This window comes from Rana temporaria, chromosome 9 (genome assembly GCF_905171775.1).
Source record: "Rana temporaria chromosome 9, aRanTem1.1, whole genome shotgun sequence".
In the NCBI taxonomy this organism is placed as follows: domain Eukaryota; kingdom Metazoa; phylum Chordata; class Amphibia; order Anura; family Ranidae; genus Rana; species Rana temporaria.
This window is the reverse complement of record NC_053497.1, coordinates 136,782,939-136,799,422: the sequence shown is the minus strand read 5'-3', so window position 1 is coordinate 136,799,422 and position 16,484 is coordinate 136,782,939. Positions and strand designations below refer to the sequence as shown.

The following is a 16,484-nucleotide window of genomic DNA, read 5'->3' as shown; positions in this document are numbered from 1 at the left end:
CTAAATTAATGAAAAAAAAAAAACGATTTTCCCCCCAAAAATTATTGAATAATTCTTATAGAAGAAAGTCAAAAATATTTTTTTTTCCAAAATTGTTTATAGCGCAAAAAAATACCACCAAAACAAAGCTCTATTTTTGGGAAAAAATTACATACATTTTATTTGGGTACAGCATCGCACGACCGCGCAACTGTCCGTTAAAGTAACGCAGTAACACATACTAGCCTATTACGTGGCACTTACCTGCTAACAAATCCTGTGCTGTCCCCACTGGAGGCCGCATCCATCTTCGCCCCTCTTCCTTCCGGGGCTGCAGACTCCAGCTCTGTGACTGGTCAGAGACGCGTGTCGGCATTCGCGCAGGAGACGGCAGTCACAGCACTCGCTAGTTAAGAAACGGCTCAGAGGGCCGTTTCATCAATTGGTGCAGCATAGAGTAAAAATCTTCTAAACGGCGCACGTTATTATAGGCTTACCTATAGGTAGAATTGGAAAATGTGAGTTTACAACCACTTTAAAGGGCTGGTTCACATTAGAATGCTGGGTGTGAAAGGCGAAAGGTACTTTGCATATTTTTCCTGCATTGCATATAAATGCACTACCCCTGTGATATGCATGTGGGTGCCATTAATTGCCACCCCCCAGGGCCAGATTAGGGCCTGGTACTGAGGATTTTGGTGGGGCTTTTTATATAGAGAGAGAGAGAGAGAGAGAGAAAGGGAATGAGAGGGGTGGGGGTAAGGGAGTTAGGATGAGAGAGAAAGAGAGAGAGGGCCAGATTCTCGTCCAGCGGCGTATCTTTGCGGCGCTGTAACGTATCCGATTTACGTTACGCCGCCGCAACTTAGACGGGCAAGTGTTGTATTCTCAAAGCACTTGCTCCGTAAGTTGCGGCGGCGTAGCGTAAATCGGCCGGCGTAAGCCCGCCTAATTCAAATGTGGGACAGGGGGGCGTGTTTTATGTTAATCTTCTGTGACCCGAAGTGATTGACGTTTTTCACGAACGGCGCATGCGCCGTCCGTGGAAATCTCCCAGTGTGCATTGCTCCTAATACGCCGCAAGGACGTATTGGTTTTGACGTGGACGTAAATTACGTACAGCCCCATTCACGGACGAGTTACGCAAACGACGCAAAATTTTCACATTTCGTCACGGGAACGATGGCCATACTTAACATTGGTACGCCGCAATTACGCCACCATATAGCAGGGGTAACTATACGCCGGGAAAAGACTAACGTAAACGGCGTAAATGTACTGCGTCGGCCGGGCGTACGTTCGGTAATTCGCTTATCTTGCTGATTTACATATTTCGACGCGTAAATCAGCATACGCGCCCCTAGCGGTCAGTGTGAAAATGCAGTTACGATCCGACGGCGTAAGAGACTTACGCCTGTCGGATCTAACAGATATCTATGCGTAACTGATTCTAAGAATCAGGCGCATATATACGACGGCACAACGCAGAGTCGTATCTCCACTGAGAAACTGCGCCAGAATGCGCATGGGAGTGACAGCAACGCAGCCCAGCCAAGGCAAGTGAACAAAGGCACAGAACCCGGAAGGAAGACCGGGTGAAGATGGAAGCACACGGGACCCGCCAGATTGATCGCAGTGCTGGAGGGCTCAGTCTGACAGATAAGTGTACCCTAATGTGCATACTCGTACATTATGGCATAACCTACCTCTAAAGAGGTAGTAATATTAGCAAAGTTTAGTACTGCTTTAATCTTACAGGATCCCAGGAGCCTCTCATGGGGCCCCCTACTGACCCGGCGGCCCTTGGGCAGTGCCCAAGTGCATAGTTGTCAACATTTCAAAAATATTTTAAGGGACACTTTTTTTACCAGTGGTATATTTAGAGTAGCTGGCATCCCCTATGTTCCTCTATACATCACAGTAGTAATCACAAAATTATTATAATGAGTATCAATAATGGGCAAAACAAATATGAGGACTGAAAAGATTTTCTTTAGTTGAAACGGCATAGGGGAGGAGTATGGATGATATAAACGTGGGAAGTATGTGCAGATGAGGGAGAGGAATGTGGAGGGTATAACAGTGGGCACTATGTACAGGAGAGGAGTGTGGGGGGTATGACAGTGGGCAGTATGCACAGCAGAGTGGAGGGTTGACAGTGGGCACTATGTACTGGAGATGAGTGTGGAGGTTATGCCAGTGGGCAGTATGTACAGGAGAGGAGTATGGAGGGTATGATGGGGTCAGTATGCACAGGAGAGTAGTGTGGAGAGGATTGTGGTGAGAAAGACAGTTGGCAGTATGTACAGGAGAAGAGTGTGGAGGATATGACAGTGGGAAGTATGTACAGGAGAGGAGTGTGGAGGGTATGACAGTGGGCAGTATGTACAGGAGAGGAGTGTGGAGGGAAAGACAGTGGGCAGTATGTACAGAAGAGGAGTGTAAAGAGTAAGACAGTGGGTAGTATGTACAAGAGATGAGTGTGGAGGGTTGACAGGGGGCACTATATATAGGAGAGAAGTGTGGAGGGTATGACAGTGGGTAGTATGTACAGGAGAGGAGTATGGAGGGTATGACAGTGGGCAGTATGTACAAGAGAGGAGTGTGGAAGTTATGACAGCGGGCACTATATACAGGTGAGGAGGATGACAGAATCGGTGAAGGAAAAATGTAAAGATTTGTGGAAGGATGTTTAGAGTTTAGTGGTTAAGCAGGCCATACACAAATTGAAATTAAGAATAGACCAGCCATAGTCGATCTATGTATGGGCTAGCTGGCTGTACACAAGTCAATCTATTAATCGAGTACAACCAGCCTGCCAGGTCTTTCCCAAAACAATTAGTACCGCCAGCTATAGTGCTACTGCCGCCTCCTTGTTTTTTTTTTACATTGCTGAATGGTAGTTTTACATTGTTGATCTATGCTCCTACTGCGAGCGAGTTTGGCTTGCAGGTGCAGAGTGACCCCATTGAAATCAATAGGCAAGTGTGACAGGCGGTGCTGCCTGTCAAATTCTGCAGGCTCCAAGATGCCCATTGAGCTCAGTGCCTCCTCTTATGCCGTGTACACACAATCGTTTTTTCCGATGAAAGAAGTCAGATGGACTTTTTTCATTGGAGAAACCGATCATGTGTGGGCCCTACCGGACTTTTTTCCATTGTGTAAAAAAATTGGAACACGTTTTACATTTTTCCGATTAAAAAAAAAAACCCATAGAAAATTACGATCGTCTGTGTAGAAATTCACCAGAGAAAAATCCACGCATGCTCAGAATCAAGTCGACACGTGCTCGGAAGCATTGAACTTAATTTTTCTCGGCTCGTAGTAGTGTTTTACGTCACCGCGTTTTGGACGGACGGAATTTAGTCTGATAGTGTGTAGGCAAGACTGATGAAAATCAGCTTCATCGGCGTTCCGACGAAAAATTCCATCGGATTTTATTCCATCAGAAATCTGATCGTGTGTACGAGGCATCAGTCTGCTACAGAGTGTGTCAGCTTGCATTTAAACTGGCCGCTCTGTATGTAGCTTCTGAAAGGCTACACAAGGATCCCTGTATCTTCGGAACCATAGGTCATAGGAGTCCCAAAATGACCAATGGTGGAGTAGGCTTTCAGCTACATACCAAATTTGGCCCCTGGTCGCCGAGCCACAACCCTCAAAATCAATGTTTTTTTTGGCAAATGGGCCTATCTTAGGGTAAGGGGCCTGGAGCTGCAGCTCCAATAGCCCCTATGTTAATCCGGCCCTGGACACCCCAAATACATCTTGCAAACGTGCTGCCACCAAACTGCATGGAACTACAGTTCTATGTGGTTTTATGCAGTGTAGAAGGCCAAAGTAGTGCACTACTTTTCCCGCTTTCCTGTGTGTTTGGCAGCCCATTTGTACAAATTGACTGTCAAAATACATGGGGGACTGTGCAGTAGTGCCTTTAAAGCACTGTCCCCTTACATTCTGGTTTTGCCAGTCTGTTCATTTGAATAGGTTGCCAAAGGTGCCTGGACATGGAAAAAGTAGTGCGTTTGGGGTGCCATTAACAATTATTAACACGTGCATGTCTCGCATGCTGCCCCATCCCTTGCCACACACATGAATTACATAGGTTGTTTTGCTGATTAAGGTGGTAATTAAACTCACTTGAGGCCTTATCTGCATTAAATCAGCCTCAGAACCTGTGTAATTTATGTGTGTTTGGACTTAGGCTGCATTCACATCTAGGCGTTTTTACACCTGTAGCGCTACGCCGCTGCCGCCAGAGGGCTGAAAACAGATGTCCCTCTATGGAGATGGTTCACATCTCCACGCCGAACGCCGGACGCCTCTCGCCTGCCACGTGAAAAAAGGTCCCGGACCTTTTCAGGCGTCTTCGAGCGTTCGGCTAGGAGATGGGAATCATCTCCATAGAGGGGGTCATCTTGGGACACATCTAGGCGGACAATACCGGCGTTTTGTCGCCGCAAATCGCGGTACAAAACGCCGCTATTTTTACCGCGATTTGTGGCGACAAAACGCCGCGATTTCGTCCGCCTAGATGTGAATACAGCCTTAAAGGGATGAGGTGGCAACTCTACTCATGGGGGCAGTGGAAAATGTGCACCAGATGCGCCATTCAAGCACCACGTTCTAGTGTGAACCAACCCCTAAACAACACTTTAGGTCCATCTCTTGTCTCTGTACCATGGGAAACCTTGCAAAGACCTAATGGCTGCTTTATTAAATATATATATATATATATATATATATATATATATATATATATATTTAAAAAATTTACAGAAAAGGCGTTTTTAAATCTGCTACTAAAGACCCGAAAGAAAAGAAAACTGCAATCATCAGCAGTCAAAAGCAAAACCGTTTTCCACTCGCCACTCAAGACTCCCACTCTTCAGTAGGGATGAGCTTCGTGTTCGAGTCAAACTCACGTTCGACTCGAACATCGTATGTTCGACAGTTCGTCAAAATACGAACGTTACGGGGCGTTCATGCCAAATTCGAGTGGCGCGTCACGGCCTATAATTCACTGTGGCATCGCAGTGCATTGCTGGCTGATGATTGGCCAAGCATGCACTATGACCGGCATGGAAAACATGGAAATCGATGGACAGCTGCACTCTGGATAAACTTGAGAAAGTTGTCTTTATTGATAAAAGTAAGACATGTACATCCAAAGATACAGTCACATAAAGCTAGGAGGTGTGTGTACTGCCTTTGTCCTCTGCAGGCCATTAGTATGTCTGGAAGGACAACAAGGAGAGGCAGAGAGTCACGAGGGCAAGCAGGCTCTGCGTCTAGAGGCAACAGTGCTGGTCGTGGACATGGTGCATCCTCATCAGCACGTGGTCGTTGGGCACGCTCGTCCTTATTTTCGGTAGCTGGCCGTGTTGAGCCGCAACATGCCGAAGACTTGGTAGAGTGGATGACCAAGCTCTCCTCATCCTCCTCATCCTCTCTCACCCAGGCTCAGGGTACTTTGTCTGGCAAAGCAGCTGCCAAGACGTCCTCTTCCCTCTGCTCAATGGCATCAGTTACTCCTTCCCTAGCCCCACCATGTCCTCCTGAGGAGTCCCCCGAACTGTTTGACCACAGTGTTGGGTACATGCTGCATGAGGATGCGCAGCGTTTTGAAGGCTCCGATGATGGTACACAGCTAGAGGAAGGCAGTAACGTGAGCCCAGAGAGAGGGGGTGCCCAAGAAGGACATCAATTTGGCAGTCATGTTCCCCCAGCTGCAGCATACTGCCAGGTTTTCTACAGTGATGAGGAGGGAGGGGATGATGAGGTCACTGACTCTATGTGGGTGCCCGATAGGAGAGAGGAGGAGGAGGAGGAGGCACAGGCACATCTCCAACGAGGCAGGATGCCCTCCAGGGGCCAGCTTAAGGGCAGCACACTGACTGCATCACAACGCAGAGCTACGCATATGCAGGGCGCTGCTGTGTCTCAGTGTTATTCCAAAAGTTCTTTGTTGTGGGCCATTTTTGAGACAAGTGCATCAAATCGCACCGCTGCTATTTGCAACATATGTCTCAAACGTATCTCGCGTGGCCAAAACATCACCCAGACATATGTCGACCTGCCATGCAGTTCGTTGGCATTGGCAAGCGTACCTCAAAGACCCACACCAAAGAACAAAGCGGACCTCCCCTTGCCCCTCATCAGCTGGGATCTCCAACCCCGCTATACCCTCAGTCCTCTCTGAAGCCTGCACTGATAGGACTGAAGGTGTAGAATTAGGTGTGTCACAGCCTAGTACATGCGGGCAATCTACTATCGTTACACCGATGGCAGATTGTACCAGGCAAATTTCCCTGCCCCAGTTACTGCAGCGCCGAAAGAAGTTCTCTCCCAGCCATCCACATGCCCAGCGGTTGAATGCTAACTTAGCTAAATTGCTAGCACTTCAACTGCTGCCTTTTCAGTTGGTAGATTCTGCCCCCTTCCGTGAGTTTGTGGAATGTGCGGTACCTCAGTGGCAAGTTCCCAAACGCCACTTTTTCTCACGGAAGGCGATTCCGGCTCTCTACTGCCATGTGGAAGGCAATGTCCATGCCTCGCTGGACAGGGCGGTCAGTGGTAAGGTGCATATTACTGCTGACTCATGGTCCAGCAGGAATGGACAGGGATGTTACCTATCTTTCACGGCGCATTGGGTGACTGCTGGCAGCTGGGAAGGACACAGGACAAGGTACAGTAGAGTTGTAGGTTGTTCCGCCACCACGTCTCCAAAATGCTGGTTGTAACACACCTCTCTCCTCCACCCCCTCCTCTTCTTCTTCCTCAGTGGCCTCTTCCTGTGCTGATGTGTCCTCGGAACCAGTGGTGTTCCGTAGGTGTTCAAGGGGCTACGCAGGTACGCGGGCAAAGAGATGCCATCGGTGCTTGAGCTGGTGTCCTTGGGGGACAGGAGCCACACTGGGCCAGAGGTTCTGTCAGCTCTGAAGGGGCAGGCTCAGAGGTGGTTGACGCCACGCCAGCTTAAGCCAGGAATGGTGGTTTGCGACAATGGCACCAACCTCCTCTCCGCCCTGCGACAGGGACAACTGACCCATGTGCCCTGTTTTGCTCATGTCCTTAATTTGGTGGTGCAGCGGTTCTTGGGCAGGTACCTGGGCTTACAGGATGTCCTGAAGCAGGCCAGGAAAGTCTGTGTGCATCAATGAGTATCTGTGCCAATATGGCAGCAGAACTGGGTCAGGGGAGCTTGGTTTTTTCCCCCCACTCCAGTGGGCCATTATCAGGGATGCATGCACTGTCCTGTCACCATTTGAGGAGGCCACGAGGATGGTGAGCAGTGACAGTGCATGCATCAGTGAGACTGTCCATCTTATTCACATGTTGGAGCACACGATGCGTGGAATAATGGACAGGGCCCTTGAATCAGAACAGAGGGAGGAAGAGGAGGACTTCCTTACCTCTCAAGGAACCCTTTATCCACACAGTGTTCCTGCTTGCCCGCCTATCCCACAGGAATAGGACGAGTAGGGGGAGGAGGAGGATTGTGTCAGCATGGAGGTGGAGCATAGCACTCAGCATCAGAAGTAGTCTTCAAGGGATCAATTACAGTCCCAAGGAACCCATGGACTTGTACATGGCTGGGATGAGGTGGCTGCGGATCCTGTCATCCTCAGTGACCCAGAGGACTCCGCACCGAATGCCTCAGCAAACCTACATTGTATGGCCTCCCTGATCCTGCAAAGCCTGCTAAAGGATCCTCGTATTTGTGCTATCAAGGAGAGGGATCATTACTGGCTGGCAACTCTCCTTGATCCACGTTACAAGAATGAGGTTGCGGACCTTATCTTGCCGGCGCAGAGGGAGCAGAAGATGAAACATCTTCGGGAGGCTTTGCAGAAAAGTCTGCGCAACGCATTCCCAGAGACTAGGGGGTTACAAAATACAGGTCCTGAACAACCTGTTGCTGAGGCTTTGGTCAGTCACAAAAGGAGCGGTGGAGAAGGTGGTCGTCTGACCGATGCGTTCAGACAATTTTTTAGTCCGCAGCCCCAAGGTATGACCGGTTCCAGCAACCATCGCCAGCGTCTGTTTTACATGGTGCGGGAATACCTAGGGGCAAGATCAGACTTGGACACCTTTCCCACCGAAAATCCTCTGGCTTACTGGGTCTTGAGGATGGATCACTGGCCAGAGCTTGCACAGTACGCAATTGAGCTACTGGCTTGTCCTGCATCCAGCGTTCTTTCAGAACGCACATTCAGTGCTGCTGGAGGCTTTGTAACCGATCACAGGGTGCGCCTCTCCACAAACTCGGTCGATCGACTGACCTTCATAAAAATGAATCAGGCTTGGATCACCACCAGCTACCAAGCACCTGATGCTGATGTAACTGAATATTTTTTTTTGAAATGTCAGATCCCTTCAAGACTGCCTGTGCTGATGCTGAGTGACTATCCTTTTCCTCCTCAATGATCATGCTGATGGCTTGTAAGAACATTTTTGGTTCTGGGCACCGCCACCAGTGGCTAAGGCCCAATTTTTCTGCCCTTGTGTAACAGGGGCGTGTAATTACAATTTTTGATGCAATACTTTGCAGCGGACTCATTGCTGCGCTCCAACTAGAGTATCTGTGAGGGGTTGCAGTGTTGTAGCACCAGTGCCTAAGACCCAATTTTTCTGCCCCTGTGTAACAGGGGCATGTAATTAAAATTTGTGATGCAATACTTTGCAGCGGGCTCATTCCTGCGCTCCAACTAGAGTGTCTGTGAGGGGTTGCAGTGTTGTGGCACCAGCACCACCACCACCACCACCACCAAAGGTCCAATTTTTCAGCCCCTGTTCAACAGGGTCATGTAATTACAATTCTTGATCTAATAATTCACAGCAGGGCTCATTCCTGTGCCCACCAAGAGTAACTGTGAGGGCTTACAGAGTTGTGGCACCAGCGCCAGCACCAAAGGCCCAATTTTTCTACCACTGTTCAACAATGGCATGTAATTACAATTCTTGATATAATAGTTCACACAGCAGGGCGTTCCAGCGCCCACCAAGACTAACTGTGAGGGCTTACAGTGTTGTGGCAACACCAACACCTAGGGCCCAAATTTCTGCAGAGTATATACGGCAGGCCCCTACTTTCAAACATCCAACTTACAAACAACTCCTACTTGCAAACGGAAGGAGACAACAGGAAGTGAGAGGAAATCTACCCCTAGGAAGGGAAATTCTCTTCTGTAAGAGGTGTCTCCTGTCCACTGATGCTTTATCACCAATCCTTGTTTCATTAAAAAACCCACATTTTCAAAACATCATTTGTCATTGGGACAGAAAGTGAATTGCAATCTTCTGAACAGATGCACACAAATGTTTACAGGGGTGATGACCCTTCTCTATGTTTTCAGAAAAGCTTAAAAATAGATTTTATGGCTGGAGCTACACTTTAAAAAAGTACCAGTTCAAAATTACAAACATTCTACTTAATAACAAACCTACAGTGCCTGTCTTGTTTGCACCGCCTGTATAATGCTGTTTAAAGTACCGTATTTATCGGCGTATACCGCGCACTTTTTTCCCCTTAAAATAAGGGGAAAATCGTGGGTGAGCGATATATGCCGATACCCGCTTCCCGCGCTCAGTTTGAATGCCTGCGCCGACATATACCGAATGCAGTACACTCGGCTACATTCGGCCAGGCTCGGCTTCGCTCGTGCTCACGCATAAACGTCACAGAGCGTGAGCACGAGCAAAGCCGAGCCTGGCCGAATGTAGCCGAGTGTACTGCACTCGGTATATGTCGGCGCAGGCACTCAAACTGAGCACGGGAAGCGGCGATTCGATGGGGAGACAGCGCGGGAGAAGCCGGGAGGACACCACCGAAGCCGCAGACGGACGCCGGACCCGACGAGGCCACCGATGGACGCCGCGCAAGACACCAAAACTGTAAGTACTAAAATTTTTTTTACAGGAATTGCAGGTCCACATTAGGGGTGCGCGCTCTACGCCGGAGCGCGCAATACCGCGATAAATACGGTATATAGGGCCAAAGGGGCTTGTAATGACCTGGGGGGCAGTGGGGGGAAACCCATGCTATTTTTCTCAATGATTTTCATCCATATTGCAGGAACCAGACATTACATTAAAGCCGCAAGCAGTTTTAAATGACTTTTTTCTTATAGTATTCTCATTTTGTGCAGGGACAGTTCTAAACACGTGCCACCTCACAGGCATACTATAGACACCCAGCAGGTACGATATTTAAAGGAATTTTTCATTTTTTTTTCACTTTAAGCATCATTAACCACTTAACGACCGCCGTACGTCGATTTACGTCGGCAGAATGGCACGGCTGGGTAGATCGACGTACCGGTACGTCCTTTACATCTACCCAGCCGTAGGTTGCGGGCGCGCGCCCCGGTCCGAAGCTCCGGGCCTGCGAGACCTGTGGACCCGATCGCTGCTGGGGTCCCGCGATCGGTCCCCGGAACTGAAGAACGGGCAGAGCCACGTGTAAACACGACTTCACCGTGCTTCACTGTGGCGGCTACCTTTATAGGGAGACACAATCGACGACGTCACTCCTACAGCCACACCCTCCTACAGTTGTAAACACACACTAGGTGAAACATAACCCCTTCAGCGCCCCCTATGGTTAACTCCAAAACTGCAACTGTCACAATAAACAATGCAATTTAAATGCATTTTTTGCTGTGAAAATGACAATGGTCCCAAAAATGTGTCAAAATTGTCCGAAGTGTCCGGCATAATGTCGCAGTCATGAAAAAAAATCGATGATCGCTGCCATTAGTAGTAAAAAAAAATAATTAATAAAAATGCAATAAAACTATCCCCTATTTTGTAAACGCTATAAATTTTGCGCAAACCAACCGATAAACGCTTATTGCGATTTTTTTTACTTATCGGCCTAAACTGAGGAAAAAAACTTTTTTTTTATATATTTTTGGGGGATATTTATTATGAGGTGATCAAATACCACCAAAAGAAAGCTCTATTTGTGGGAAAAAAAAGGCGTCAATTTTGTTTGGGAGCCACGTCGCGCGACCACGCAATTGTCTGTTAAAGCGACGCAGTGCCGAATCGCAAAACCTGGCCTGGGCCTTTAGCTGCCTAAATTTCCGGGGCTTAAAGCGGAGTTCCGGCCACAATTTCACTTTTTAAATATAAATACCCCTGTAATACTGTACACAAGCTTAATGTATTCTAGTAAAGTTAGTCTGTAAACTAAGGTCCGTTTTGTTAGGTTGTTACAGCATTTAGACACTTTATAAAATAGAAATTGACTGGGGCCATTTTAAGTGTGGGCATCATGAAGCCAGACTGTATGACTTCCTGGATTTCAGCCTTGCAGATCTCGCACATGCTCAGTGCTGCACAAGCAGTGTAATAGGTTTCAGATCATGTTTCAGCACCTGTACTGTCCAAGTCACATGATTCTTCGAGACTGGGGAGTGCACAGACTCCTGGAAAGTTACACCCACTACATTCCCAGGAGTCTGTGCGGTGTAGGTTAGGAAGCTTAAGCACCCAGGTGCAGGAAGTGGGAAGATTAACTATTCTGCCTAGCAACAACACTTTGAAGGCATCTAAAAAAAAAAAAAAATTCTTAAAGGACTAATGACATTTTTTTAAAACTACTGATGTAATATTATATTTATGGGTGGAACTCCACTTTAAGTGGTTAAAATCACTGCTCCAGAAAAAACAACAGTTTTTAAAACTTTTTTTTCCATTGATACATGTTCCCTGGGGCAAGACCCGGGTTCTCAAACCCGTTTTCCGACAATAACTTGCATATTAGGCTTTAAAATGAGCACTTTTGAATTTGAACGTTTGAGTCCCTTTGACGTCAATGAGGTTCTAAATGTTCACGCGAACGTTCGGTCCGTTCGAGGGTTCTGGTGCGAACCGAACGGGGAGGTGTTCTGCTCATCCCTACTCTTCAGCTTCCAACCAGCAATATGTGGCAAAATCAAATGTGTGCTCTACAGAAAGTTATACAGTACCTGGAGCACCTGTGACCAATTAACCACACCTCCTAATTAGCAGACTGAAGGAAGAAAAGAGAAAAAAAAGCTATTTAAAAAGTGACATAAACCCAGGTTCACATTGAGGGTGGGTTTGAAATCGTAGTACAGAAACTACTTTTGGGAATTGCTGCGGCGCCGCAAACTCGGCGTCGCACCGATTTCCGAAGGTGTCATTGCCAGGCTAGCAGGCGATTTCACATGCGATTTGACATATCAAAAGAGGAACTGAATGTATTCACTCTTCAGAAGAGGAAATGAAGGGGGGATATGATCAAACATGTACAAATACATAAGTGGTCTATATAGTGAACTTGATGTTGAGTTATTCACAGTGGCAGCTGGTGCTCAAAATTTTTGGGGCGGTGCAAACAAACAAAAAAAACATCAATTGCAGCCTCACTGTGCCCATCAATTGCCACCACTGTGCCCTTCAATTTCCATCACTGTGCCCATCAAACGCAGCCACTGTGCCATAAAATTTTCACCACTGCCATAAAATTGTCGCCACTGTGCCATGCCATCAAACGCAGCAACTGTGCCATCAATTGTAGCCACTGTGCCCATCAATTGTCGCCACTGTGCCCTTCATTGTCGCCACTGTGCCATGCCAAACACAGCCACTGTGCCATGCCATTGTCCCCACTGTGCCCATCAATTGTCGCCACTGTGCCATGGCATTGTCACCACTGTGCCCATCAATTGCTGCCAGTTTGGCCCTAAAATGCCACCAGATTGCCCCCCACCTGGCACTTATCTTTCTCGGTCAGCCATTCTCGGATCCTCCTCCACGATCCCTTAATGTAGTCCCGCCCTCTATGTCGCTTCAGCCAATCAGGTTACCGGTAACCAGATTTGGTGAACCTGATTGGCTGAGATGCGTGTCACTGTTAACCAGGGAACGCACACCCCGTGCGTCCACTGGTTAACTATTTGGAAGCCGATTATAGCCCCCAGGCTGTAATCGGAAAGCCTATCAGAGCTGCTGGCTCTGATAGACATTTCCACAGCCAACCAGCTGCCGTTATTCAGATGGCCGGCGCTCGCCAGGGGGGCGGCCATCTGAATAGTGGGCGGCAGCGGCGACAATACATAGATTCATGCAATGCATGAATCTATGTATTGTTTTCAGTGGTGGTGCAGGAGCGAGAGGGGGCGGCACCACCACTGATTATTCACTTTAAAGTGTAAGTTCACCTTTACAGAAAATCTGTAAGACCCGTTTCACACTGAGGCGCTTTACAGGCGCTATAACGATAAAAATAGCGCCTCTCAAAAAAACTCCTGCAAGCAGCAACTTTGAGGCGCTGTAGGAGCGGTGCATACAGCGTTTCTAAAGCACCCCTGCCCATTGACATCAATGGGCAGTGCCGCCGAAGTGCTGGCAAAACGTCACAACAGTGACGCTTTTTATCCTTTTTTGGGCGCTAGCGGGGGTTAAAAGCGTCCCATTAGCAGCCATATAGTGCCTCTAAAACGACGGTAAAGCGCCATTAAAAATAGCGGTGCTTTAACGCCGATGCTCCCGGCGCCCTATTGTAAAAGGGCTCTTAGGTGAACTTACACTGGACTCTATACCCATCTCAGTACCTGAGGCCAGCAATCTCCCGCACTGACACATCGCATAGCTGCTTTACCGGTCCGGGGATTTGAAATCCCTGCGGCTTTCTCTCCCCTTCTCAGCGCCGACAGGTTCTCATTGGTCGGCGCCATCCAATTAGAATGCCTCCTATACGTACCTTTACGAGGTCTGTTTAGGATATTAGGCCACGGTACATGGCTTTACGATGTGTCAGTGCAGGAGATCGCCGGCTTCAGGTACTGCAGGACCGGGTGCAATGGGAAGGGTTCACCTTCCAGATTTGTCTGTAAAGGTGAACTTGCGCTTTAAGGTCATCACAGAGGACAATGGGGCACTCTTTACGTCTAGAGGAAAAGAGATGTTTTTCTCCAAATACGGAAAGGTTTCTTTACAGTAAGAGCTGTGAAAATGTAGAATAGACTCCCTGCAGAGCTGCTTCTAGCCAGCTCAGTAGATTGCTTTGATTGTATGATTCCCCCCCCCCCCCCCATTTATTGGTTGAACTAGATGGATTACTAGATGGACTTTTTTTAACCAGACTCACTATGTAATTGAGAAATCACTTCTGTCTATGTCCCCATTGTGGAGATTCACCCTCTCTATCCGTCCAGGTGACCACAGTCTCTGAAGGGAAATCCAATTTGTCAGAGTTGTCACCAGAATAAAAGGTGAGGGAAAATCGTCCAATGGGGATGCCTGTTTCAAAGACAATTGGTTGTGTGTTTCCTCTCACTTTGAGTGATTGTCTCCCACTTCTTGTTGTGTCTCCAGGACAGGAATTGTAAGAAAATTTCCTCAAGGGTACACAAATTAACGGACAGGGGTCGTATACCCTCAGTACACCATACAGGACTAAAGCCAGCCATAAACGGTTCGAATCTCCGCCGGTTCATCTATAGCCACTAGCAATAATCACTGTGGGCCGGATTCAGATACATTGGTGTATCTTTCCGGGTGGCGTAACATATCTCAGTTAAGTTACGCCGTCGTAAATTAGGGCACAAGTTCCGTATTCAGAAAGAACTTGCGCCCTTAGTTACGACGGTGTAACGTATGTGTGTCGGCGTAAGCCCAACTAATTCAAATGTGGATGATGTGGGCGTGTTTTATTTAAATTACATGTGACCCCGCGTACTTGGCGTTTTTTACGAACGGCGCATGCGCCGTTCGTGAAAAAATCCCAGTGCGCATGCTCGAAATTACGCCGAAAATCGTTAATGCTTTAGACGTGAACGTAACTTACGTACAGCCCTATTCGCGAACGACTTACGCAAACAACGTAAAATTTTCAAAACTCGACGCGGGAACGACGTCCATACTTAACATTGGCTACGCCTCATATAGCAGGGGTAACTTTACGCCGGAAAAAGCCTAACGCAAACGACGTAAAAAAATGCGCCGGGCGGATGTACGTTTCTAAATCGGCGTATCTACCTAATTAGCATATTCATTGTGTAAATATACGGACACGCCACCTAGTGGCCAGCGTAAATATGCAGCCTAAGATACAACGGTGTAAGACACTTACGCCGGTCGGATCTTAGGGAAATCTATGCGTAACTGATTCTATGAATCAGTCGCATAGTTACGACCCCGCACACTCGCCGTTGTATCTCCTTTCTGAATCCGGGCCAGTGTGTTCTCCTGGTTGGGAAGGCTCCCTGATCCCACTCAGAAGAACACAATAGCTCCGCAGGAGGTTTTCCCCCCATCAACACTGACTGTGTTGATGGAGGAATCAAACTATTTTCTTTCCTGCAACCCGTGGTTGCAGAAAAGAAAATCACTCCATCTATTGCCGGCTTAAAAAATAAACTCTCTCTCTGTCCAAACCCTCTAATGAATGATGAGATTCATGGATATAACAGGAGATCAAAGACAGCTGATAACCAATACCCCACTCCCCCTCTGTCAGGTTCTCCCCCCTCACCTGTACTGTCATAGGCATTCTCCTCACAGCACTCCATCAGATGGCTGCAAAGGAAGGGTGGGGAGGACAGGTACCCGGTCAGTGCGGTGGCAATGGAGAAAGCTGTGCTGATGGGCTCCAGGGCCAATGCAGCCGACAACAGGAGACCCAACAATATCCCCACAGACAGCCATGATCCCAGGAGAGAGTGCTGAGTTCTGGCCATGGGAGCTGCAGCCCTCTGATGTGCCTTCCGGGCTGTCTGCACTAAGAGCTGAGCATGCAAAGAGCTCTCTTTTCATAGGCGCGCTCCCGGAATCAGAGTGGTTTTTCCTGCTTTAGTACGTGCTCTCCTCAGTTTCGTTTCTGAGTTGTGGTTGTCATCTTTCTGACAAATGACTCATTGTCCTACCATTTTAAATATACCCCATCCTGTTAAATAAAGAATGACTAAGGGCAACATTTTCTTTTTTTGGTTTGAACAGAGCGGAGATGGATTAGAACACCAGTCAGGTTTGCTGTCTGTGTCATTATTAAAGGATAAGTTCACCTTTGTTCACATTTTTTTTTCTAAATTCCAGCTCCCCTATGTACCAATATAGCATTAATGTACTTATTTTGCAAAAATATCAAAGTTTTCCTTTAAATCTACAGAAACGAACTTCATGTGTCCTCATCCATGTTTCCAAACATATCCATTTCTTCTGCCTTACTTCCTGGACAGACTAGAGGAAGGTGTTGACCAGCTGACCTCATTAGCATACACTCTTAATCATCCACCCACCCATTCCAAGCTGCATGTTTTTTAAATGAAATGCAATCAATCAGTGTTCACCCTTCTCACTAAATACACACTATACAATCAGATTGCATAGTGTATGGACATCTTTATACAAGAACATAGAATGGAGTGGACAGAAACACTCAGCTGACAGACACTGTTCACATCTCTGCATAGAAGGAACTCACATTCCCACATGCATTTTATTTTATCAAGGGGAAGGCATTTTGGAGC

The 16,484-nt window shown here is 47.6% G+C and overlaps 1 protein-coding gene across 1 annotated transcript in view; it reads right to left on the bottom strand.

The window, feature by feature from the left end:
- LOC120914125 (torsin-1A-like) overlaps window positions 1-15,771 on the bottom strand; it is a 66,295-nt gene extending 50,524 nt beyond the window's left edge. The window contains exon 1 of the mRNA XM_040324620.1: window positions 15,491-15,771. Coding sequence (XP_040180554.1) covers window positions 15,491-15,695 — 205 coding nt within the window. The 5' untranslated portion in view covers window positions 15,696-15,771. The remainder of the gene's footprint in view (window positions 1-15,490) is intronic.
- Between the last annotated feature and the right edge of the window lie 713 nt (window positions 15,772-16,484).